Source organism: Oreochromis niloticus, linkage group LG13 (assembly GCF_001858045.2).
Source record: "Oreochromis niloticus isolate F11D_XX linkage group LG13, O_niloticus_UMD_NMBU, whole genome shotgun sequence".
Classification (NCBI taxonomy): Eukaryota; Metazoa; Chordata; class Actinopteri; order Cichliformes; family Cichlidae; genus Oreochromis; species Oreochromis niloticus.
The window spans coordinates 25384610-25407766 of NC_031978.2; the positions used below are offsets into that span (position 1 = coordinate 25384610).

At 43.3% G+C, this 23157-nt stretch overlaps 3 protein-coding genes across 8 annotated transcripts; 1 reads left to right on the plus strand and 2 right to left on the minus strand.

The window, feature by feature from the left end:
- Nucleotides 1-284: 284 nt before the first annotated feature.
- On the minus strand, nt 285-8750 carry mcmbp (minichromosome maintenance complex binding protein). Its single transcript, XM_005473843.4, has 16 exons — nt 8555-8750; nt 6840-6931; nt 6620-6760; nt 6467-6508; nt 6296-6385; nt 6041-6179; nt 5519-5664; nt 5293-5390; nt 5041-5216; nt 2580-2703; nt 2369-2486; nt 2118-2283; nt 1859-1992; nt 1005-1172; nt 777-865; nt 285-501 (listed from the first exon to the last, which is right to left on the minus strand). The coding sequence occupies exons 1-16, from the start codon at nt 8610-8612 to the stop codon at nt 375-377; spliced, it is 1908 nt and encodes a 635-aa protein (XP_005473900.1). The 5' UTR covers nt 8613-8750; the 3' UTR covers nt 285-374.
- A 291-nt stretch (nt 8751-9041) lies between these two features.
- Nucleotides 9042-16122, plus strand: sec23ip (SEC23 interacting protein). Of its 2 annotated transcripts, none has more exons than XM_005473840.4 (18): nt 9042-9370; nt 9868-10382; nt 10464-10677; nt 10790-10983; nt 11100-11189; nt 11279-11399; nt 11653-11742; nt 11834-11975; nt 12245-12453; nt 12535-12632; nt 12780-12950; nt 13123-13218; nt 13304-13495; nt 13575-13730; nt 13853-13955; nt 14381-14566; nt 14650-14815; nt 15657-16122. In XM_005473840.4, the coding sequence occupies exons 1-18, from the start codon at nt 9238-9240 to the stop codon at nt 15736-15738; spliced, it is 2958 nt and encodes a 985-aa protein (XP_005473897.1). In that variant the 5' UTR covers nt 9042-9237; the 3' UTR covers nt 15739-16122. The 2 variants fall into 2 exon arrangements, with proteins under 2 accessions (XP_005473897.1, XP_003441271.1); XM_003441223.4 differs by having other exon boundaries at nt 9238-9370; nt 9871-10382.
- On the minus strand, nt 15945-22642 carry csgalnact2 (chondroitin sulfate N-acetylgalactosaminyltransferase 2). Of its 5 annotated transcripts, none has more exons than XM_003441224.5 (9): nt 22496-22642; nt 20977-21058; nt 19967-20792; nt 18704-18920; nt 18445-18546; nt 18179-18357; nt 17999-18093; nt 17822-17903; nt 15945-17746 (listed from the first exon to the last, which is right to left on the minus strand). In XM_003441224.5, the coding sequence occupies exons 3-9, from the start codon at nt 20613-20615 to the stop codon at nt 17454-17456; spliced, it is 1617 nt and encodes a 538-aa protein (XP_003441272.1). In that variant the 5' UTR covers nt 20616-20792; nt 20977-21058; nt 22496-22642; the 3' UTR covers nt 15945-17453. The 5 variants fall into 5 exon arrangements, with proteins under 5 accessions (XP_003441272.1, XP_005473898.1, XP_005473899.1 ...); XM_005473841.4 differs by having other exon boundaries at nt 19967-20817; XM_005473842.4 differs by having other exon boundaries at nt 19967-20817; nt 20949-21058.
- Between the last annotated feature and the right edge of the window lie 515 nt (nt 22643-23157).

Below are 23157 nucleotides of genomic sequence, written 5' to 3' on the forward strand. Positions count from 1 at the left end.
CTAATCCAGGAAGAAAAATGCACCAGGAGAAACAGTGATCCAGATCTTGTTACTTTATTTACATTTTCTTTTTTTTTGAAGATAAAAAAAATGTATTTTATTTTTGTAAACAGACCTTTCTGTCTAATTGAGCTAAACCTCTGGTGTGAACCCCACACGAGACTTTGAATTTAAGGCAGAACTTCAGTGTGATGATAAACTGCGATGTTAGTGTACATACAACAGTATCTAAATTTTATATGCAGCTCAGCATAGTAAAAAAAAAAAAAAGTGAATACCTGAACTATATGGCAAATGAAAACATCTTTATTACAAACTGTTTAGATATCAAATAGGGAAAAATAGCAAACAAAAGTCATGTCATTTGCCTCTGATCACGGCTCGTTGCCGTTGACACACTTGTGCTGCTCCATCCGGCTCCTCCGCAGCGCCTCGATGTGTTTGGCTCGGAGCCAGCTGTCTCTGGACAGCGAGGTCTGACCCTGGCTCAGAGACAACAACCTACGGACAGATTCGCAGAGAGCCACATCTCAGTTTTAATAAGCTGCCAGTCTGAGACGATCTATGAGATCTACGAGCGAGTTAAAAAAAATAAAAATTGGCTGCACTGAGGCGTGAAGCTATCATCAGCCTGTTTATGGTGCTTTCAGTTTTGATTATAGCTTATTGCTTAACACTAAAAAGCGCCTTAGGGGCTGTTATTATTCTCGTGAATGAAAATTAATTAAATGCTACATAAAGGCAGTTATATAAATCACAACCGAATCACAACCCACCTCGCCACAACGAGCATCCTGTGCAGGTCCTCGGCTGATATACTCTGGGGGTCATCCTTCCTCATGTCTACAAAGTCATCTTCAACTGACTGAGTGCAGGAGGAAAAGGAGAAACTTAACTCTTGTATGCAAACTTATAAAAAGGGCTGCTCAAACAGACTGGGTACAAGAAACCGCTACCATACTAGCTGAAACTCAACTCACTGTAAGTATAAGAGCTTGTCTCACCTTTGTCACTTCATCTGAGATACTGTAGTCGAGCAGCCGAGCCACACTCAGGTAGATTCTGAACTTGTTGAGCTGTGATGAGGCCTGAGAAAGCATGTGCATGGTGCTGAGATACTCCTCCAGGTGGGATGGAGCGACCTGAGTCTGCAGGTGTATCTGACAGTCAGACTGTGGAGATAAAGAGTAATATTGATTGTGTGCCATAGAGGAAGTCCATATACAGAAGGGATGTCTTTTTTACTAGGTGTTGCTATGCAAAAGTTTCCCCTGTGTGCTGCATGCCCGCCTACTTTGGCATATTATCAAAACTTCAGAGCACGGCAGACAGGATCAAAGCCTTGGTGACGGTTAAGCATCTGATCGAGCCGAGCCTCCAGCTTCTAATCAGCCAATAGCTGCTCAATGTAAACAGTAAGCGCAACCATGTAACCATTGTGACTTCTAATGAACCGTGGGAGTTGTTTACAGCACGCTGCCCTTCACTGCTCGCCTAATAGCAGGCCGAGCCTGACGCCTCTCCCGGGATTGTTCCCGTGGCACACAGCTGCCACCATGGCAACCCATTAGACCAGCACACAGGAATAGCACACAGCACATTCCTCAGGCTGTTCGCAACACAGCGAGACTCTGGTTAAAGCCGCCAGCTTGAAGGGCTGGCTGCGGCCGACCAATGTCAGCTGAGACGACAGCGTGACGCCGGCTGGAAACAACCTCCAGTGTCTGACAAGGCTCTGCCTCGTGAGACACCGGAGGAAACCAAACCCCTCCCCTAGCCGTAGCCGGGGGTGGGAGCGAGGCGAGGGTGCTGGGAGGGATCAGCGATGGGTGGGAGTGAGCTTTCACTGCGTTCTTACCGGCAGCAGCGAGCGGCCCTCTGACGCGATGAGCACGTTAATATTGCAGGGGAATTCCATCTGATGGTAGTTAAAGTCATAATCAACCTTCTGCCACGAGATCAGGTTCCCCAAGGCTGTGACGTTACGCACACCTGCAGCAACAAACACAACAGAGTAACAGATCCAACCCGGTTGGTGCTTACAGTCACAAGGACAGGAAAAATGGCGGCGTTTGAGTCCTCGCTGTCGACCTCTTGTGGTTTTCTAGAAGACCCACCTGTTGTATCCAGCTGTCCCTGCTCCAGCTGTGTTTCATCTAGGTAGAGGGAAGTGTTTTTGGCCAGCTGCAGGGCGCCGCTCACCAGCCGGTTTGCCACATAGTCCTTCTTAGGCACCAACCGCATCTGGTTCATGTTCTGGAGGCTCATGCCCAGGTAGTGTGACTGCAGAGGAAACAACATTGAGTGTGTCTCAGTTCATCCAGATATAACCAAGCAGTACCTGCAACCGATTGCGCTGATGACTCACAGAAGGCACAAGCTGCTGGATGATCTGATAAAGGCGCTCAGTGTATGAGGCAACAGTAGGACAGCCACTCATGTTCAAGGTAAACTTGCCCAGCGGGAGGACGTCCCGTCTCACGTACCTACAAGAAAAATAAAAGTGTGCTGCCGTTAGTTTGAAACCATCAAATAAAAAATAAAAAAATCAGGAAGCTCACATACTGAACTTAACGTACACGTTAGAAATGAGATGCAGAATGAGGTACTCGGCTGCAAGAGCATCACCCAGGAGGACATGAGTCAAGTATGCGAGCAGCTCTTCTCTGACAGAGGGCATCTCGCTCAGAGTCGAAGCTAAAACTGAGGAAGAAAGGACAAAGAATCATCTCAGCTCCAGTCTGAACCATTCGCCGCATTGTTCCTCTCATTAGAAAGCTTTTCAAGGCAAATGAACTTTGGTTTAATGGGATCGTTTTCCTGCTTTATGTTAATACTCCTCACACTTCATTAAACATTCCTACAACACTGATGGAACAAGTCGCCCTGCTTAAGCGATATTATTTACTATGCATGAGATCTGACAGTACATCTGTCCTGTTATCTTCTTTGATAATTACTGAAGCGACTTCCTTGATATCTATGCACACTTTAGTAAACACCTCAGACTGTTTTTAAATGGTGTGTTATAAATTAAGACAGTGTGAAAACTCAGCTGTCGGAAGTAAAGTACACAGTAATCCTGTCAGAAATGTCAATTTATCATAAGCTACCAAATGAATGAGTTACTGCTGTGCATCAAATGCTTACATATGCAGAAATCTCTCATTTTTGAACACTCGTAGGTAAATGTCTGATGCTACAGAAACTAAACTTCAGCTCTTGTTAATGTTTTACTAAACTTAATGGAATCATTACTTTTGAATCTTGCTAACCTGACCTGGACTGTTCTCATGGACTTAAAAACTGTAGAGAAAACTAAGAGAAGGAACCAATATGGAAAACAACTACAAAACAAAACATCCACATATTTACAGACATGTGATTGTATTGCTTTTCCCCCCACATGCTCCAGCCTAGAGACCAACTGATATACAACTTTAAAGACAGATACCTATACCGATATTTGGTGATTTAAAAATTTTAAATTAAATTTGATTTGATGTTTTTTTTTTTTCAAACCACATGAAGCTTAACAGATTTCCCTAACCTTTCCTTGTTATGAGTATTTATTTATTTACTCATTTACATTCTGCCGACTGCTCCGTTCAGCTGGTTGTGTTTGCATTCAAAACATCTCTTGCCAAAGAAGTTGCAGAGTGCCCTCTGGTGGACAATTTACACAACATTAATACACCACGATTGAAGGGTGTTTCACCCATCTCTTCTTTACTTTTTCTACTATCAGTCGTTATTAATGTCAATATTAATATCAGCCAATAATATCAGCCTGTTGGGCTCGAGTCTAACCTGGTGAGGCCTTCTGCAAGAATCTTTGCAGAGCGATGAAATCTAAAAAACTGCCTTGCGTCCATTCCAGTACTTTCAGCAAACACCCTCCAGGAGCTTGCTGACATTTGTAAGTCATCATAATACTAGGATTATTTTGTCTTATACCGAGGTGATGATTGTTATTCAAGTGTAATTTCACTTCTAAGGAGCTGCACGTCAGGTTCAGATTTTTAGATTACAGATGTTATGGAGAACACGAGGATCAGAGAGGACTGCATATCTGAAAGGAGCTTATAAGTTCATTTTTAACCTATTTATTTAAAAACACGATTTCCAGACTACCCGTGATCATTCTGGTAGAGAGTGATTTCGTTTTAGCCAAAAGAATCTCTGAGCAAAGCAAAACACCGACTATGTTATCACGTTATGCTTATCCAATTCAGATGGGGCTAGAGGTTGTCCCAGCAGTCACCGAGGAAGACAGGGGTCACCCTGGACAGGTCGGCACTGTTTTAGGGCTAACACACAGAGACCACAGAGACCACCTTTCACATCCACTCCTCACACCAATTTAGAATCGCCAGTTAAACTAAGTAGCCCGTCTTTGGACTGCGGGAGAAAGCAGGAGTACCGGAAAGAACCCACCGAGCTACACGGAGAATATCCTGAGTGTTAGATTTGAACCCAGGCTCTTTTTGCTGTGAGGCAACAGTGCTAAAAGTGCACAGAAATTAAGGATTCTCATGCTTCCTCCAGCACCGAGGACGGCTGAAGGAGGGACTGTGTATCGTTAAGATGGCGCACAGTCACCGCAAATAATATTTATGTAGTCAAAGCAGTTTAAATGTGTCGCCCACATTGATTCATCATTAATAACTGATCTGTCTGCAGTGCTGGAAGCATCGGGTTATTTAATTAATGTTTTTTTTCATACAGTTTGAATTCATCTCTCCAGGGGAATGAAGTCAAACGTGCCAAAAGTGTCTCTTCTTCAAGTTGTCAAGTGAAATCTAGACAACCCCAGTACTCAGGCTTATTTAGCAGAATGCTATGCAAATGAGATTACATTCAGCTATCTCATTTACATCTGTGAAAAAAAAAAAAACAACCCTGCTGCGATACTTATTTTTGTAGCAGGATTATGAAATATTTCCCTGGATGCTTACTGGCTTATGATTGGCATGTAACATACACGAGGAAAAAGAATGAAGAAACTTGGAGGCCTGCTACTCTACTGTTTGTCCTTACAAGCACTGTTGTCCTCCGAGGTGGCGGCAGAGGGCAGCAGGGGGTTGTTGTGCTGCAGCTGCTTGGCGTAGAGCATGTGGAGGCGTGGAACGAGCGAGGCTGGCGGGCAATGCACCCTCTGCTCCTCCGCCGTCTCCATGCACTCAGTGGGATCCACCAGGCTTGAAGAGGCGTCTCTGTACGGAAACGTCAACAATGAGAAACAAACTGAGCGGATCAGGGCAGGGAGGAAAATCAAAGTATGTGTCTTACTTCTCGTCGGCTAAGGCGCTGAGAGCGGGACTGACGGAGAGGATCCCGTAGACCTCAAGCATGTCGTTCAGTTTGAAGCTGTCCCAGTCCTTGTAGACCTGCCAATGATACCCACATTATAGCATGTGTCCTAAAACTCTCCTCATGATAGCTATATAGTCTCTAAAATCACCTCTTTGTTCAAAACGCTTCAGTACAGGAAGAGGAATAAACTGACACAGCACACCTTGACTAGGCAGGAAGGGCCTTTCTCTCCCGGCAGGGGGAAGTTGAGGTCGAGGTGGGAGGCAGATGTCGTCTGGCTGGAAGGAGCTTCTGTCTCCTGCCGCTTACAGTCGCCGTTGCCGTGATGTTCTGTGGGACTCTGAGGACCTGCAGCGAGGAAAAATAAAGCCATGCTGATAAAGTTCGTCCTTGACCACGAGATCTACAGATGAGGACAAATTTATTACCCCCTAGGAAATTTAAAGTCGTTGTCAAAATTCTCCCCAAGTGCTTTTTAAATAGAGCAAAGGATTTTCAACATAGCATTTCTAAACATGCTATTTTCTTTTATAAAGCACAAGTTATTTCTATTTGCACAATAATGCGAGGAAAAAAGGAGTCTAGACGATGCTCACAAGGCAAGGACGGATCCACAAAGTTATCAAAGCGTTTCAAAAATGACAGTAATGACACAATTAAATGATGTAACTGATCAAGAGCAGCTATAAGTTGGGCCTTATGCTAACGCTCTGAACACTCGTACCAGCGTGCGCTTCCCTCTGCTTCTGTGGCTGCGTGTCCATGTCGTCCATGTCGTCGTCTTCCTCGTAGCTTCGTTTCTGTCTGCTTGGCACGTACGAGGTGGAAGGCACCACTCTTGCTTGGCTGCTGTTGGCATACCTGTGCAACAGAGTTAAGGACAACTCGGAGCAGCAGATCGCAAGATAAAAATGCACATTTCACGAATGCCAGCTGCGTAAAGAGCGATTCTGTGTGGTCTTTTGCAAGCTGAGGATATCTCTTTGACCCAGGGGTTTTCTCCAGGGATTGGCACACAGTAGAAAGTCTGTCGTTCTGCAGTCACGGTGTTTTTAGAGTTAAAATCCACCTGCAGATAAAACACTCGTTAACAACCAAGTTGGAGCTAAAATGAGCCATCTATAGCGAATGAGTGTTTGAAGAGACTCACCCCGCATTCTGTCACGTCTTTATACTTCCCACATCGCAACGTCTGTGAAAGAATAGACAGAAAAAGAGGATGAAAGATGAAAACAGCTAAGAGCTTATCAAAGGGCTGTACTCATACCAATAACAGCAGACGAGAGGATAAAGAAGTGCGTACTTTAGCCTGTGTGGCTGGATCGACAGTCTCATAGACTCCCATGTAGAACTCTGGATCAAACATGTCTTGGATGAAACAGCGAAATTTCACGAGGCTGTTGGGCTTCAGGTAATGCATGGGGATGTCGTTGAGAGATGGGACCTGCATCAAAGTGTGCAGAAACAGATTAGGAGCCTGACTTTCGTGCACATGTTTTTGTTTAAAGTGTAATTTGTATTACCAAGGTGTGAGCGTCCTTCTCTTTCAGCCGATCTTTGAAGAACTCCACGGCTCTCGCCTCCCAGCCAGAGTTTGGATCACTCTGGGAAGCAGCTGAAATATCAAGAAGGCCTAATGTTATTGGCAAATCAAAACTCAAAGTTGGATAAATGGTTGTTGTAGCGCAAAATTAGCTTAGCTGGGCTGCATTAGATAAAAATGTTCCCTTTCAAGCCTCGCTCAGTGTCTCACTATGGAAAGCGCCCTCTGGTGTGAGCAATCACCACAGACCAATCCCCCAACCCCTTATAACAGCCCCCGTCCCCACACCAGGCATTTTCAAAGTACGTCCTCGCAAAGATCAAAGGTGCTCCTCCCACTTGTTTAACCTTTTGCGTTCAAAACGGTCTTAATTTTTTATGGCACTGATTCAAAGTGCTGGAAAGATTCCTTGGAGATCTTGGTCAATATTGACGTGACAGCATCACACAGTTGCTGCAGATTTGTCAGTCATGATGTGAATCTCCTGTTCCACCACAGGCTGATGTACACCGTGGGCAACAACACTCAGTCTGGCTGTGGTTTTTAAATGATGCTCAGCTGGTACTAAGGGGCCTAAAGTGTGAAAATAAGATATCCCTCACACATCATTACACCACCAGCAACCTGAAATTGGTGATACAAGGCAGGACGTAGCCATGCTTTCATGTTGTTTATGCCAAATTGTGATCCTACCATCCAAATTCTGCAGCAGAAATCAAGACTCAGGCTGACCCAATCTTCTAGCTGACAGAAGAAGCGTTCTGCTGCTGTAGCACATCTGCCTCACGGTTTGACATGTTGTACATTTACAGATGCTCTTCTGCAAATCCTAGTTGTAACAAGTAGTCATTCGAGTTACTTTGTTGCGTTCCTATCAGCTCAAAGCAGACAAACCATTCTCCTCTGATCTCAGACATCATCAAGGCATTTCCACCAGACAACTGGTCCTCACTGGATATTTTCTCTTCTTCTGACCATTTTTCTGTAAGCCCTAGAGATGGTTGTATGGGAAACTCTCAGTATATCAGCAGTTTTTGAAATACTCAAAGCAGCTTGTCTGGCACCAACAACTATACCACATTCAAAGTCACTTAAAACCGTTCATCCAATTCTCATGCTCGGTCGTCTTGCCCATGTCTGCGTGGTTAAATGCACTTGTTGTTGCCATGGAACTGCATATATTAGAGAGATTAGATATATGTCTTACTGAAGAGTTCAACAGATGTACCTAATGATATGACTAGTGAGTGTATAAATGTAATATGAAGAGCAAAGAAGTGAGACAGGGTAAAGAGAAAACCTGTTATAATGTAGGGGTGTAGAAGGAAAAAATAGATAAAAGATTTACCAGAAATACATGATGCAACATGTCTAAAAGATATAAGCAACTTTTATTAATCTTAAATATAACCGCCCCACCAGTGACACGTAAATGTCAGTCCTTTAAAATTTTAAGGAATATGTGGATTTTTCTGTATATTCTTTAAAATCCGTCTCGGTCTTGATGTGTGGCGCTGGCGTGTGTACAGTTACTACACAAAAAAGTGTAAGAAGTCATTTGCTTTTTCGAAGAGAAAGAAAAAAGAAACCACACACAGCCACCTGCAATGTGCAAAGTTGGCATGGTACGTAGTCAGAGAGCTAACTAGCTAGGTTCACGCGTTAGCCCTACAGAGTGAAGTTCCGGTGTCTTACCAAACATCCCCTCAACAACACCAAAGGGGTCGTTAATCCAGTCATGTGTGGAAGGCATGGCTTAGATGGTGATAAAGGTCCGGAGATTAGAAAATATATCAAAGTAAAATCACAGTGAAAACACCAGTTTGTTGACTTTCCCCATACACGGGATCGCTGAAGTGAAGGGCGGGAAATTTGCGTCACAAGACGCAGAGCGTAGTGGGTTTGTTTTGGGTACGGGGACCAACCGGAGCACGGAGGTGTTACTCGTCATAACTCTTCTTCAGGATAGGCTGGGTGTTTTTCGTTTGACTTTAAATTCCTGTTCTAGTGAAGAAAAAAAAGAAATAGTCTTTAATATAGAGCTACTTCTATTTTTTAAAGATACAGTTTGTTGTTGTTTTTTATTTAAAAGATTAAAATATTACAGTGTAAGTAATCATCCTGGTCTATAGGTGGCAGTGGTGAGCGAGAGTGTTTGTTGTAGCGTCAACAAAAGAACTGTGGCGAAATTGCCTGCGTGATTTTAGTAGATCTGAATAATATGTGCTACGCTGCTTGTAGTCGTGCAATCTCCGGTTGATGCTTTATAGCTCAGCAAAATCTGCGAGCCCAGTGAAAAAAACAAAAACGCTCATTGGAGAACTGAGCGTGTCCTGTCTGCCTGCTCCGGTAGTGGCTACGTGTAATTCTCGGGGAAAATGGCAGATAGAAAAAATAATAATGCTCCAAACACCAGTGCAAATTTACTATTCAGCGCCGCTCCGGAGTTTAACTTCAATTTGCCTTTCATGCCAGTGAGTCAGGCCACTGGTCCGGCGGTGCTGTCAGGAGGTGAGACGAGATGCCGACTGAGGAAATGTCCAAACATTTGTGGGTTCGTTAGCAAGCTAAGCTAGTTAGCAAATTGGGTTCCCGTATCGCTTACGGGGCTTACTGAGTGTAAAAGTAACAGAAAGAGAAAGAAACCTTGTCCGAGTAGCGAAGCGGTTTTTAGGCGTAAGGTTAGCCTAACTGACAGCGATGTGTTGTGGTCAAACTTGCAGCTGTGTGATGTTTTATTTTGCACGTATGTTTCAGGGTCACAGCCAAAACAGTGCTCTGAGTTAAATGGCAAGACAACGTCCTGTTACAGGAATTTAATGATGCGACATTCTGCTGATCAAGCGCCTGATAAAGATGTTTCCTCTTTTTATATTTTAAGGACTAATCGGTAGAAAGCTACAGCTCTGAGTATATATTCTCTAGCTCTGTGATTTAATGTGTGTCAGATGTTTTTGCATAGATACTAAAACATGTGTTACACCCTTATTCTCCATGTCGGTGTGCAGTAGATGACTCCACTGATGTTGGAGAAGAAGACAGCTTTGTAGGTCAGACGTCTGGGAATGGACATCCCCCATCTACGTTCAGCTACTTCTCCAGTCCCATAACCAGTACTGACCCATTTGCATCCATAGGCCAGTCTCCATGCCCCCCGACAGTGCTGTCTGCAGCCCCGACCACAACAGGACACGTTTCTGTTCCCAGCAGTATCAGCATGGTTCCACCACAACCCCCACCTGCCAGCTCACAAATTAACCCTACTCCTCCGATGTTTGGTAGTGCAGTTTACCAGAGCCCCATGGGGCGTCACACTCCTCCCCCTACCACAATGACCCCACCGCCTCCCCAGATGCAGCCGCAGAGCCACAACCCGTACAGACACACCCCCACCAGCAGCAGAGCTAGTCCTTATATCCCAGCTCCGGAAATCCTGCCACCAACGCACACGCCTCAGCAGAATCCCTACTTGGTCAGCTCACCACCGCAAACGTTCCCCCCATCAGGACCCATGTATACAAAGGTAAGTGTATCACACCGGTGTTGTTGATCACTGGGTTTATTAACTTATTTGGGTAGTTAAATCACATCTTTCTCTCTTCAGCCTCCTCCCACACAGATTCAGGGCCCTCCACCTCCACTTCCAGCCACCACAACTGGAGCCGTCGTTCCTGCTGTTCCCATGATGCCGTACAACTACAACGTCTATGAGCCAGTTCAGCCTCACTGGTTCTACTGCAAGCAGGTGGAGTCAAAAAGCGTCTGGCTTCCTTTCAGTATCTTTGACTCCCTTCAGCTTGAGGAGACGTACAACTCTGGTACGACAAGACAAATTGCAAATTTGTCTTTGGGGTCCTGAGAATCTCATCTTGACCTGAGCTGCACAGTGAAGTTTTTTTTGTTTTTGTTTTTTTTTTTTCATTCTTTCAGTTCAACCAGATCCAGAAAGTGTGATCGTACGCACGGACGGAGGGAGGTATGACGTGCAGCTTTATGACCGCATACGGACTGCAGTGTACTGGGAGGAGGAACCTACAGAGGTCCGACGCTGCACCTGGTTCTACAAAGGAGATACAGATAGTCGCTTTATTCCTTACTCTGAGGAGTTCAGCGATAAGCTCGAGGTTTGTCTCAAAAATACTGTTTTTTTAAAACCCTCTGCATTGTTCTTTATTGGTTTAGTTTAGGCTGCACTGTTGTAAAAGGAAATTATAATATTGTATTATTGCATCATCTCTAGGCTGAATATAAGAAAGCTGTGTCTACCAACCAGTGGCACCGCAGGCTGGAGTTCCCCTCAGGGGAAACTATTGTGATGCACAATCCAAAGGTAAACCCTTGTTTGATTATTGTGCTGTAGCGGTCTGATGATGTAATTGGCTTTATAGTTCATGAGCATTGATCTGTTTGCCTTTGTAGGTCATAGTGCAATTTCAGCCCTCCTGCGTACCAGATGAGTGGGGCACAACTCAGGACGGGCAGACCAGACCCAGAGTGGTGAAGAGAGGGATCGATGATGACCACGATGAAGTGCCTGATGGTAGACAAGTTCCGCTGTGCTCAAAATAATTTGCTCTAAGTGTAAACACAGTTTGTATCATCCACTAAGTGTAATTTTAGGAAATGGAAAGTATGATAAGGTATTCCAGAGGCATTAGAAGGATCATAATCAGTTTTTTTGATAGCTGGTTAGGTGCTAAGTGAAGTATAATGCAGCCTCATTCTGACTGCAGTTCACATTTTATGCACATATTTAAGATTAGAGACAAGTGACCGTGCGCACCTCTTTCCAGGTGAGCTCTCAACGGTGGATCATCTTGTGTTCATGGTTCATGGAATTGGCCCCGTGTGTGACTTGAGATTTCGGAGCATGATTGAGTGTGGTGAGTAATGAAGTAATGAGCAGTCACACTGCAGCCGTGTAACGATGTGTGCGAAGGAAACGTTAAAAATGCTGTTTTGTCGTGCTTTCAGTGGACGACTTCCGTAATGTGTCGCTGAAGCTGCTGCAGAGCCATTTTAAGAAATCCCTGGATGAGCACGCTATCAGCAGAGTGGAGTTTTTGCCTGTGCAGTGGCACACGGCTTTACATGGAGATGCCACAGGGGTGGACAGGTGAGGGGGACAAATGTTTAACACCAAAGAGGCCTGACACACATGTGGTGATATTATAAATAGCTCCTGTCTGGATGAAAACACTGGAGCTACTCTCTTATTTTAAATTGACATTGTTTATCACCTGGAAATCCTTCATCATTACTCAGAGATGGGTAAACAGAACATTTATCAGATACTGTCATTATGTACTGGAGATAATTGGTGGCTCAGTTCACCAGACATCCTTGCAGGACCTTAACAGACTTATTTCTTGTTTGTCTTTGCAGGAGGATAAAGAAGATCACTTTGCCCAGCACCGGGCGTTTACGTCACTTTACCAATGAGACCTTGTTAGATGTGCTTTTCTACAACAGTCCCACTTACTGCCAGACCATCATGGACACTGTTGCTCAAGAGATTAACCGACTCTATGCCCTGTTCATGGAGAGGAACCCGGACTTCAGAGGTGCAGTGTCAGTGGCAGGACACAGCTTAGGTAATAAACATGTTTAATCAGCTTCTAACCTTTCTGTTTTTTCCACCATTACTTAATTTTTCTGCATGTTTCTTCTTGCAGGTTCTTTGATTCTCTTTGATCTGCTTTCAAATCAGAAGAATGCCTCACCCGGAGGGGCCATGCCAACCATGCCTGCTGCTAACGGAGAGGTCAAACAGGTCACGCCCTGGCTAATTTAAATAAATTACAATATACTGTAAAAATAAAACGAACACCGTGCTCTTTTCCGTTTATTTGTAAATGAGATGAATATTTTCAGAATAAAAGTTCAGTATGTAATTGTAAATTTTTTATCCTCATATCAGGTGACGGCCCCCGTTGCACAGGAAAATAGTGCCGTCACGCCTCCAGCTGTGGAGGAGCAGCCCAGAGAGGATGGGGAGGAGTTTGAGGATCTTGCTGCTATGCTGGAACATCTGGGCCTGTCTGAATACAAGAGTACCTTTGATGAGGAGAAGATTGACATTGAATCTTTTGTAAGAACACAGTCCACCTTTTATTTTACAGACTGCTGTGAGTCAAGATGTGTTTTAAAAGTATAAGAAATCTAGTTATAAATGTAAACTGTATAAGGTCATTTGAGAACATCTGGGGTTTTATGCGATATAATGTAATTCATCTTATTCTGACCCTTTTATATTCTCTTAGCTTATGTGCACGATTGAGGACCTGAAGGAGATGGGTATCCCACTTGGTCCCAGGAAAAAAATTGCCAAATTTGTCAAAGAAAGAGTGAATAAGCAGGTAAGTTTGTCTGCTGAGTATCTGCGAGGCTTGCAAAAGTTATTGTGATTATGACCCCACCCCCCTCATGGTTTCATGTTCACAGGCTGCACGTCAGGCAGCTCAGGAGAACAAAAAAGAGGTCAAAGAGGTCACTCAGACTGCAGCACCTCCACCAGCAGCTGCAACATCAGCAGCTGAAGTTCCCTCTCATCCTACTGTGAAGAAGCTTCCAGTGGGCAGCACCGTCTCCTCTGTCCATGTGGACTACAATTACTTTGAAGTTGGAACGGGGCAGGTAAACACATCTGTCTGTCAGCAACAATGAGCTGCTATTCTGAAGCAGAGCTGGCTGACATTTAATCAATCCTCTGCAGGTGTCTGTCATCTACCACACTCTGGACTTTGAGCCTGTGAATTTCTTTGCCTTGGGTTCTCCAATCGGCATGTTCCTGACTGTACGAGGACTTGAGAAGATCGAAGAGGCATACCAGCTGCCCACATGCAAGGGATTCTTCAATATTTATCATCCAGTATGTGTTTGTGTAACATGTTTTATTGTTTCTGGGTCAGATTTGTACGTTATTCTGGTGTGCACGGGCATTTCATTCACTAGGCTAATGGTTTAGACTCTAATTTTAATAATGTCTTTCAGCTGGACCCAGTGGCTTACAGGATTGAGCCCATGATAATGCCAGACCTGGACTTGAAGCCTGTTTTGATCCCACATCACAAAGGACGGAAGAGGCTTCATCTTGGTATGGACCCAAACACTCAGAGCAGAGCTGTCATTGTTTTAGTCACATATGAGATTAAGTTTCAAGCAAAAGCAACAAAAAAAAACAGTTTTTAACTGTGAATCCTGACAGTTACAGATACAGAGTTAATTACTGAACCTAAACTAAACTGTTCAGTATTTTTGGCCTCTCTGCCACTTAAGGGTGGAGCGCCCCAATATCTGCGGTTAACAGCACAAAGACTCTGTTCTTGCACTTCAATTGCTATGAAGCAACGTAGTGGCAAATAAAACTGATTCGTTTTTTCCTTGGCTGTGCAGAAAAACATTAAGGTGACGGCAAAATTAAGTTTCTCGTGGTGGTTGCTTTTTTTTTTTTTTTTTTAGTTTATGTAGGTTTCATTGGTTTGGTGGAAATGGGTTTAGGCGTGATTCTGTGTGTTTCAGAGCTAAAGGAGTCTCTCTCCAGGATGGGCTCTGACCTGAAGCAGGGCTTCATCAGCTCCTTGAGGACTGCCTGGCAGACCCTCAATGACTTTGCTCGTGCTCACACCTCGAACGCCCAACTTCAGGCCCAGCTGGCCATCGTGGCCAATCAGATCGAAGAGGAAGAAAAGCAACAAGTGCACGAGGGTGAGTGCGGCTCAGTTGTGAGTCTTCGTTTGACTATTTTCTGTACTGTGTGAGATCAACCGTTTTGCTCTGGTTTGTCACAGAGCATAAGATTCCAGACAACCCTGAGCTTCAAAAAGAAGACGACGAGTCTCAGGTGAAGATCGGGATGTTAAACGGAGGGAATCGCATCGACTACGTCCTGCAGGAGAAGCCCATCGAGAGTTTCAACGAGTATTTGTTTGCCCTCCAGAGTCACCTCTGCTACTGGTACAAGCAATCTCATATTAAAGACCTGTTTGTAGTTGCAATTTGAATGGAAACTTGAGTATTATGCAGCCGAATGACACCGACTGAAAACTAAGTCAGTGTTTTTTGGTATCAATTAATAATTTAAATATTTCCTATGTGGAAAAATAACAGGTTTGGTGGTTTCAGCCTCTCAAATATGTGAACTTTAATAATTTATCAAGTCCTCATGAGTAGTATTTTGGTTTCATGAAAAAAAAAGACTTACTCTTCTGTGGTATAGGTTTTTTTATTCATTGCTGATTTTTAGGCCCTTTCCTAACAGTACATTCTTGCCTTGTTTCCATCAGTACCTTTTCAGCTCGACTTGATTCAACTTAGTTGTGATAGTTTTTCATTAGGTGGTAGTACCTGGTACTGGGTGCTACCTTCTTTAGCGCCTGCTCAGCTGGGGTTCCAAGTGATCAGTTAATCCGAAAATGTGAAATCAGACTGCACGCCACCGATAGGCCAGACGATGGTGTCACTCGATGAGTCATGAGAGTGACTCCTTCACAAAAATCCAAACCACCATTTTTGAAACCTGGCAACGAGGAAAATGGCCGCAGAAAAAAACAACACTGTGGTTCCCGAGTCTGACAAAAAGCTTTAATGACCCACGTGGAGGTGGTACTCAATTGTAATGGAAAACGACCGCAACAGAATCGAGTTGTGTCGAGTAGGTACTAGTGGAAAAGAGGCATCTGACACACCATAGTAGAAAAACTGTACATTTAAATGATGGCGAGTTACGTCTGAAGTCCTTTAAGCTGCTTCAGTGACTGCCTGAAACCTGTGTATTAACACTTGTGTTGTTTTGTAGGCAATCTGAAGACACAGCTCTGCTCATTCTCAAAGAGATCTACAAGACCATGGGGATCCATCCAGAACAGATGGCACATTAATACACAGAGTACACCTGTCTGCTTTGGTCCCATTTAGTTTCACGTATTACTTCTTCACTGGGATTTTGATTATTTTTCCTTTTTTTTTTTTTTTTTTTATTGATGTAGTTTATTGTATACAGATGAATAATACAATTGTATTACGCCATTTGTCTTAAATTAAGAAACATACAAATGAGCTTGTTGATTCAAAGACACTTGACAAGTTTGATATTACATTTTTATAGTATAAATTATAGAAATGGGGGGAGGGGGTCAAGTTTCCCAAGAACATGTATCAGCAGATCAAATACTAACAGCAGAAATGAAGGAGGAGAAGCGAATGCAGCCTTCTGTAAGTTTTATTTCATGGCAAGACTTAAAATAAATCATCACCTTGCTCAAGTGTTTCGTTTGAATTGTTGTGTACTGCTGTTGTTTTCTCCTGCAGGGTAAGGAGAGACTAAGACTATCTACAGAAAGCTGGGATATTTGCAAAAACAATAATAAAATAATTACAGTACCAGATGAGACCTGCTTCCTCTGTGAGGGAGAAAAAAAGCACTTCTTGCCTGCTCTATGTAATCTTTAGACAGCTGTCCTCATTAAAATTACCGCTCTGACCTATGGGAACTGTTCAGCTGTAACATTATGTGGAATAGAAACCAGCAGCTAAAAACTATCAGAAGAAACGGATCATAGTACTGTCTGCATGTAGGCACATATTTAACTCACATGTATGAAACAATGGAATATTAGAAAAATATTTACAAGCATGACTGTAACATTCAATCCCAGTCAAGAAGTGGGAATCGTAGTGCTGGGAACGACGCTCATTGTTATTTATACAATAATACTGGTCCACATACACCTGATATTGTAACGTTGCATGCAGTAAGCAGATCTTTGCTCCAAGTCCTTGAACCATTTGATCAACGTGCTTTTCAGGTGAACTCTTTACTTGGAAACAATCAGCAATAAATGAATGATAACAGCGACTGACTGTCACAAAACACAAGTTCTCTTTTTTAAAAAAACAAACAAAAAAACATACTGCCCCTCTCACAAAACTTCTAATACTAACAGAATATTATGGCTCCATATACTACTGCCAAAATACTGAGTGAAAGATTATAAAGTGTTTGAGGATCAGCTGAAACTTTTGGCTTCTTTTGGTCACTATGAGAAAGTGCAACGTCTTTACAGTTGTCAATAAATTATACAAGTTGTTATCCTTTAATGTGTCTTTAGTTTGATTTAAAAAGCCTGTCCAAACACGCAACAGCTGCCAGAAATCATCTGAATGAGCTGAAATCTTTCTGAAGTCATATTTGGCTGTAAAAGGTGCTAAAGAGGCTGGCTGCAGGTCAGGTGCTGTGTTTGAAGCAGGCAGGATGGCTTAATGAGAAGTTGTCGAGTTCAAAGTTAGTAAGCGCATGCCTATTGATTTGATTTCATGTAACATATTGTCAATCTAAATCCACGAGATACGTACCTGTTGTTCTTCCCTCAGCAAGTTAAGTATTGCTAATTTGAGCGTCAGCTCTTCAGTAAGACTCGTGCCACGTTGTGAACTTTCACATTGACTAACGTTCATTTTTGTACATTCATTTGTCTACAGCTGTGCGGTGAAATGCAGAAGGATCCGTGTAAACATGTCTTCGCTGTAGTGCCTTAATGATATCAGCACCTTGCAGTCTTAATGTAGAAATGATGCTGGGTATGGAGAGGCTCGCTCAGTCCTCTGTTTTGCTCTGTGTCTTGAAGGCCTGCTTGCGTAGGTGAGCCTCAATCTCCTCACGGAAAACCAGCATCCCCAGGTGAGAGTGGGAGGCCTCGTTCATTGCTTTGGACTGGATGCACATGCGATACTGCTCTGGCGTCAGCTCGTCCGCGCACTGCTTCTCGTGCCACAGGTGGAACAGACCCGACACCGGCGTGCGGATCACTATCATCTCACTCCGCAGATACTTCCTGTACAAGTGGACGTCTTCCACGCCCCAACCTTTGACCTCAAGATCAAAACCACCTGCGGGAAAAAGACCCATTTAAAATATGTTACGCACAACTGTCAGGTCTAATAAAACACATGATCAATGCTTACCGATATTTAGAAAGTCGGAGCGATACTGGCATGTCATTCCAAATCCAAAGTCTCTCCAGAATCCAGCATCCTTTTTATGAATCTATTTGAAAACACATAGTCATCTCTGACACACAGGTCACCACCAAACCAGCTTTCTAACACGTTGGTCAGAATGGGAACCTTTACACTTCTTACCAGCTGGAGTTCAACAGGTGGAGCCAGCTCCAAATTTCCGTAGACAATGGCAGGATTGTACAAACTGAACACGACAGGATAGAAAACTTTCTTGTCTGTAAAACAGAACAAGCAAATTAACCTTTGGCTGAAAGCAAGAGCACATAAAGACTATAACGAATGTGAGCCGATTACACCTACTTGGAGCAGCGTGGAGACGACAGGTGTTAAGGAACTCGAGTGTAAAATGGATGTCCACGTCACAAAAAAACATTAAGACGTCGCCTTTCTTCCATGCGTGAGCTCCGATATCCAAACCTCGACCCCGGGAAAACTCCTCGTCCACTGGGATGAGAGTGTAGTTGGAGAAGCTCTCCTCCCTGTAAAACAAAACCTGATTTTTAACAAATGCCTCATACGACATATTAACAAGCCTATTAAAAGGGCTTTCTGTTCAATAGACTCACCTCGACATTTTTTCCAGAGATGACGTCACCTCCTGTAGACCTTCCTGCCCAAAATAAACCACCGTGAGATGTACCCTTCTGTCATGCTGTATGCACACCTCCCTAAAAACACATGCATTTTTCAAATGAATTACAAGGACACACAAGGCTGCAGTGTTTTCCACAACAATGGTGGAAACAAAAGCCAACACGTCTAATGAAAGCCAAGTGTGCTGGCTCATGTTTAGTGGAGAGGGATGGATTTAAGATTCATTCTCACCTGAAGTTTTGCAAGAACTGTGAGAAAGTTTCTACCCTGCCCGCTAGTGGCACAATGATGTTAATAATCATTCCTGATGTTTCCACAGATGTGCTCCTGACTTTCATTAAGGGGCCAAAAGGCCTGAAGAGTGTGACGTGGCGAAAACTGCTGGAATCCTCTTTGGCAAAGAAGAGCTCGTAAAGTGTCCCTTTGTCTCGCTCTGTCCGGTACAGCCCTGCCAAAAGAAGACAATCTGAAAAACACTGAGACGGGCTGAGAAAACACCAGTTATCCACTAAGTGGCACTAAGTGCCAAATTCAAGGAGAATTTCTGTTTGGCACTACTGCTGTGCATGACTAACGCGCAAACACAGACACGTAGCATAAACTTTTGTCCCCATCCTTGCTATGCAAAGGCACACCACAATCTTAATCTGACTGGCTCTGACCCCTGCAGTTTTGTCAAACTTTAACCATCTCATGTAATCTCCCAACCACAACTCTGACCAAGCAATATACACTAGCCAAGGAGCAGGAGTCATGGAGGGTCACTGCAGCTGAGTGTGCGGCTTATGAACTTTCAGATGTATTTTACGTTTGACGCATCACTTTTGAGGTCAAGATTTTTCTGTCTGAACTTGAATCAGACCTTTGCCAATTGTGACATTTTGGCCCAATATCAATGTTTAAAGTAACAATTTGGCTGATTTTGTTTTGTTGTTTATTGTTTTCCTGGAATAAGGGGAAAACAAAGAAATACTCTAAAAGAAAATAAAAGATGTACTTTAGTTTTGACTCGTTTCTAACTTCTGATGCACACCCAGTCCTTTTGCTCTATAAGCGGGCCTGAAATATGACAGAAACCACCAAGTTCAGAAAAGAGCTTCAAAGGCTTTCAGAGGGTAAAGAGTTAAAGTCTTGCAGCTCACACAATTTGAACATTTAACCAGTGCAAAATTTATATTACTAAATACAGACTGTTCACTAAATCTGATAACTGTCATACGCCAACATCAATCAATAGGCAATATTGGCCAATGTTAGTCAGATAGTGTATATCAGTGCAACCCAGTGCTCCTTTATCTTAATAAAATGTACTAACCAAATCAGATTTGGAACAAAGGCTCAGTTTATTATTCTGGATCGTTAAAAATAGATTTTGCTGGTGAATTTTTTTTTCAACGAGTCTCTTCACTGAGTGGAAATTGTTAATAAAAGGTTCATTTTGAACACTGGCTACAGTCATTACCTCTTAGTCTGTAATTTAACTGAGAGTCTCACCTTCAGTAAAGTGACCATCTGTGTAGGTTTGCCTCTGCATTGGCACATCATCCTCCACACCATCCTCCTCGTCAGGGTTGTTGATGATGTCTAGTGCGGCCTCGATGACCTCCACCAGCTCATCCCTGCGGTCCTTGCGGACTGGTTTCTCCTCTGGGTGCCGCGTCAGCCCCATTTCCAGCTGGTACACCTTGGAAGAAGTAAAACTCTCAAACGGCACCAAGGCATACTCGCTTGGTAGGCGAGCTCCAGTGTTGACCTCAGCCTTGTCGATCTGAGAATGCAAGTACTCCAGCAAATCTCCAGGCTCTTGGTCTTTATCGGCCAGACCCGGAACTCCTGGAAGCTCTTTTTTCTCTTGGAGAACTTTCAACTTCTCGCTCATTTCCTGTAATTCCTGCTTAAGCTGGGCAATTTGCCGCTTCAGACTGGCAGCACGGTTCAGGTGGCGCTCCTCCTGTTCCTGGAGCAGGGCCTGGTAGTATTCTTTTCCATAGGTCTCTCCTACAGGGCCCGGTAGGATCAGGCTGACGTCTGCTGGTGGAGTGCACTCCAGCAGGTATGCAAACAGCAGCAACACCAGCAGCAGAAAAAGACCCAGGAAGAGCCAGCGGACCCGACCCTGGAGTGGCAACCCCCGCCTGGGCATCACGTTCTCATAAAAGCTATAGCTGACAAGCCTGCATTCCCTTCGCCACCCAGACTGCTCACATTACTTAAAACAGGTTTCTATACATCATCTTAGAGACATGGGTGTGTAGGTAATTTTGGAATAAAGAGATCTTGTTCTTTGGCTCCAATGCATCAGTATTTCCACACATAGGTCCTGTGTAAATCCACAAAACGATCAGCTGTTAAAAACACAGAAATCCACAATCAGGAAAAAAAAAAGCCACAATCCAGGATCCCAATACAGGGACTTTTGTTAAAAACAGTGATGACAAAACAGCAGATAATCATACAATGACATTTAATGTGTTACCTTTAAGCAACCTTTCAAATAAACCAACCTGCTATCTACAGTTTCCATCAGTCAGTAAGTTTCTGTTGAACATGCATCCGACTTCTTCACTTCAAAGATTCCGTTTAAACCTGAGGAAGGAGGGACAGCAGGGATTAGCTACACCTGGACAGCTAACACACGCCAGCTAGCTCTCAGCCAAACAACAGCACACACAAGGAAACTGGTGGGCGAGCTTCACAGAAAGCTAGCTACAGGCTGACTTCCGGTGTAGCCTTTTTCTCTTCAAAATAAATGCACGGGCTTTGTGCAAAGCGGCAAGACCAAACACTCCAGATTCCGAGAGGTACCTTCTTGGAATGAAAGTGGACAAAACAAGTGAAACACACACAGCGTCCAAGGCCGATTTGTGATTACCTTTTGAATTACAGGCTGGGTAAATGTCACACAAGGCTCACCAGTCAAGAATCCCTTGTAAAAAGCCAGCCTTCAGGAATTTCCACGCCTAATATCGTATCAACCAGATACCATGTGCAGCAGGTTCTTGAAGGCCACACAGCTCCAGGCTTACACTTACAAAGTAACACTGTTTTCAGGCTCTCACACCCAGATATAAATCAGTCTCTAGACAGCTATAATGAAATCAGCAGGGCTCTGAATCCAGCCAGAACTGGAACTGAGCTTGTGCTGATGTTTTAAAAGCCGTAGCTGTCAAAATACTTTTTTGTACATTTATTTTTTTAACCTTAATGCTTTCTTCTAAAAATGAGATCTTGAATGTTTAACACCAAACACAGAAATATAAAATATTAATGATTCTTATTAACATGCTGAAAGGCAACTAAGATATGAGCCTTTCAGATTGTAACTACTCGCACAAAGAATGTCTAACGCAAAACTGTTCTGCTGATGAAATGTCACAAAAATGAGGAACCGATTTTAAAAAGTGGTTGTTAAACAGTTTGGGGGATTTTGTGTGTGTGTGTGTGTGTGTGTGTGTGTATATGTGTGTGTGTGTGTGTGTGGAGGGGAGTGTGGAGTATGGAGGGGGGGGGCTTTAACAGCCCTGCCACAATGTGTCTTTTCGTTTTGCGTCACATACAAGTATCTTTAGTACCATCCGCTGACTCACAGAAAGCATGTCAACATGACACTGCATGATTTTAACATAGCTTAAGTCAAGGACAAAGTAACACCAGACTGCCTAAAAAACAACAGAACCAAGTCATGCTAATGATGGGAGACTTTCAAACTCTAATTAAGCTACTGGTATGGCGACAGAGAAAAGTTAGCTATATTTCCAGAAAAACTCTTAGCCCAAAACCTCTGATAATTAGATTTTTTTCCCCTAGTGGCATATCTGCAAATTTCAGCACCTTCAATTCTTTTGAAATTTGCGACATTACAGGCAGCACATCCCCTTATTTTGAAAAAATTCGAACCGGACATGGCTACAGTTCTGCTGCTAGCTTAGCGATGTTCCGAGGTTCACTTCGCTTTCGGGTTTTTATTCTCACCCGTTAGAAAGCCTGTCTGTTAATCATAGCATTCCCCAAACGTTCACTCACCTAATCCCGTCTTTGTCCATTCCTGCCCCTCATTACAGCTGTTGCATTTTGTGTTAAACTAGCAGCAGTAGGTAGGTTGTGTTACAGAATGCCACGGAGCAAAGAGAAAAGAGTGGGTTGTAACCTACTTCCGGTTAAAAACTAACCAATCGCAGCGTGTCTAACGAGTGTCGTCATCAAACACGCCGATCCTCCAGGTTCATAATATTGTTTATTTTTATTAAAATAACGACGTTATTATTATATTGTAGCTCTAAAGGCATTATTGTTATTATTAGAACACACCAATGATTTTTTTTTTAACTCTCATACAGACTACCGCATCTTCCAATAACGTAACAACGTTAATCTGTTGTTTTAAAAAAGCTATATTTAACCTTCCCTCTAAGAGATTATTGTATTTTCTTCCCGTTTCACTGTTCAGACCGAGAAGGCAAACCTCTTATCTGAGGTGATGGACTAGCTGACAGCTCTGGATTGAATTAGCACTGAAACATAATTTGTTTAATGTTCGAAAACAAGTGATATGATCTCATTGTGGTGCACAAAATAAGCCAGGAAATGTTCTCGTGGGATTCTGTTTATAGTCGTTATTTTTTCATTTTCTTAATTAGGAGAGAAGAAGACAGATGTTATCTGAAAGGCCAGAATCACTGCGGAAA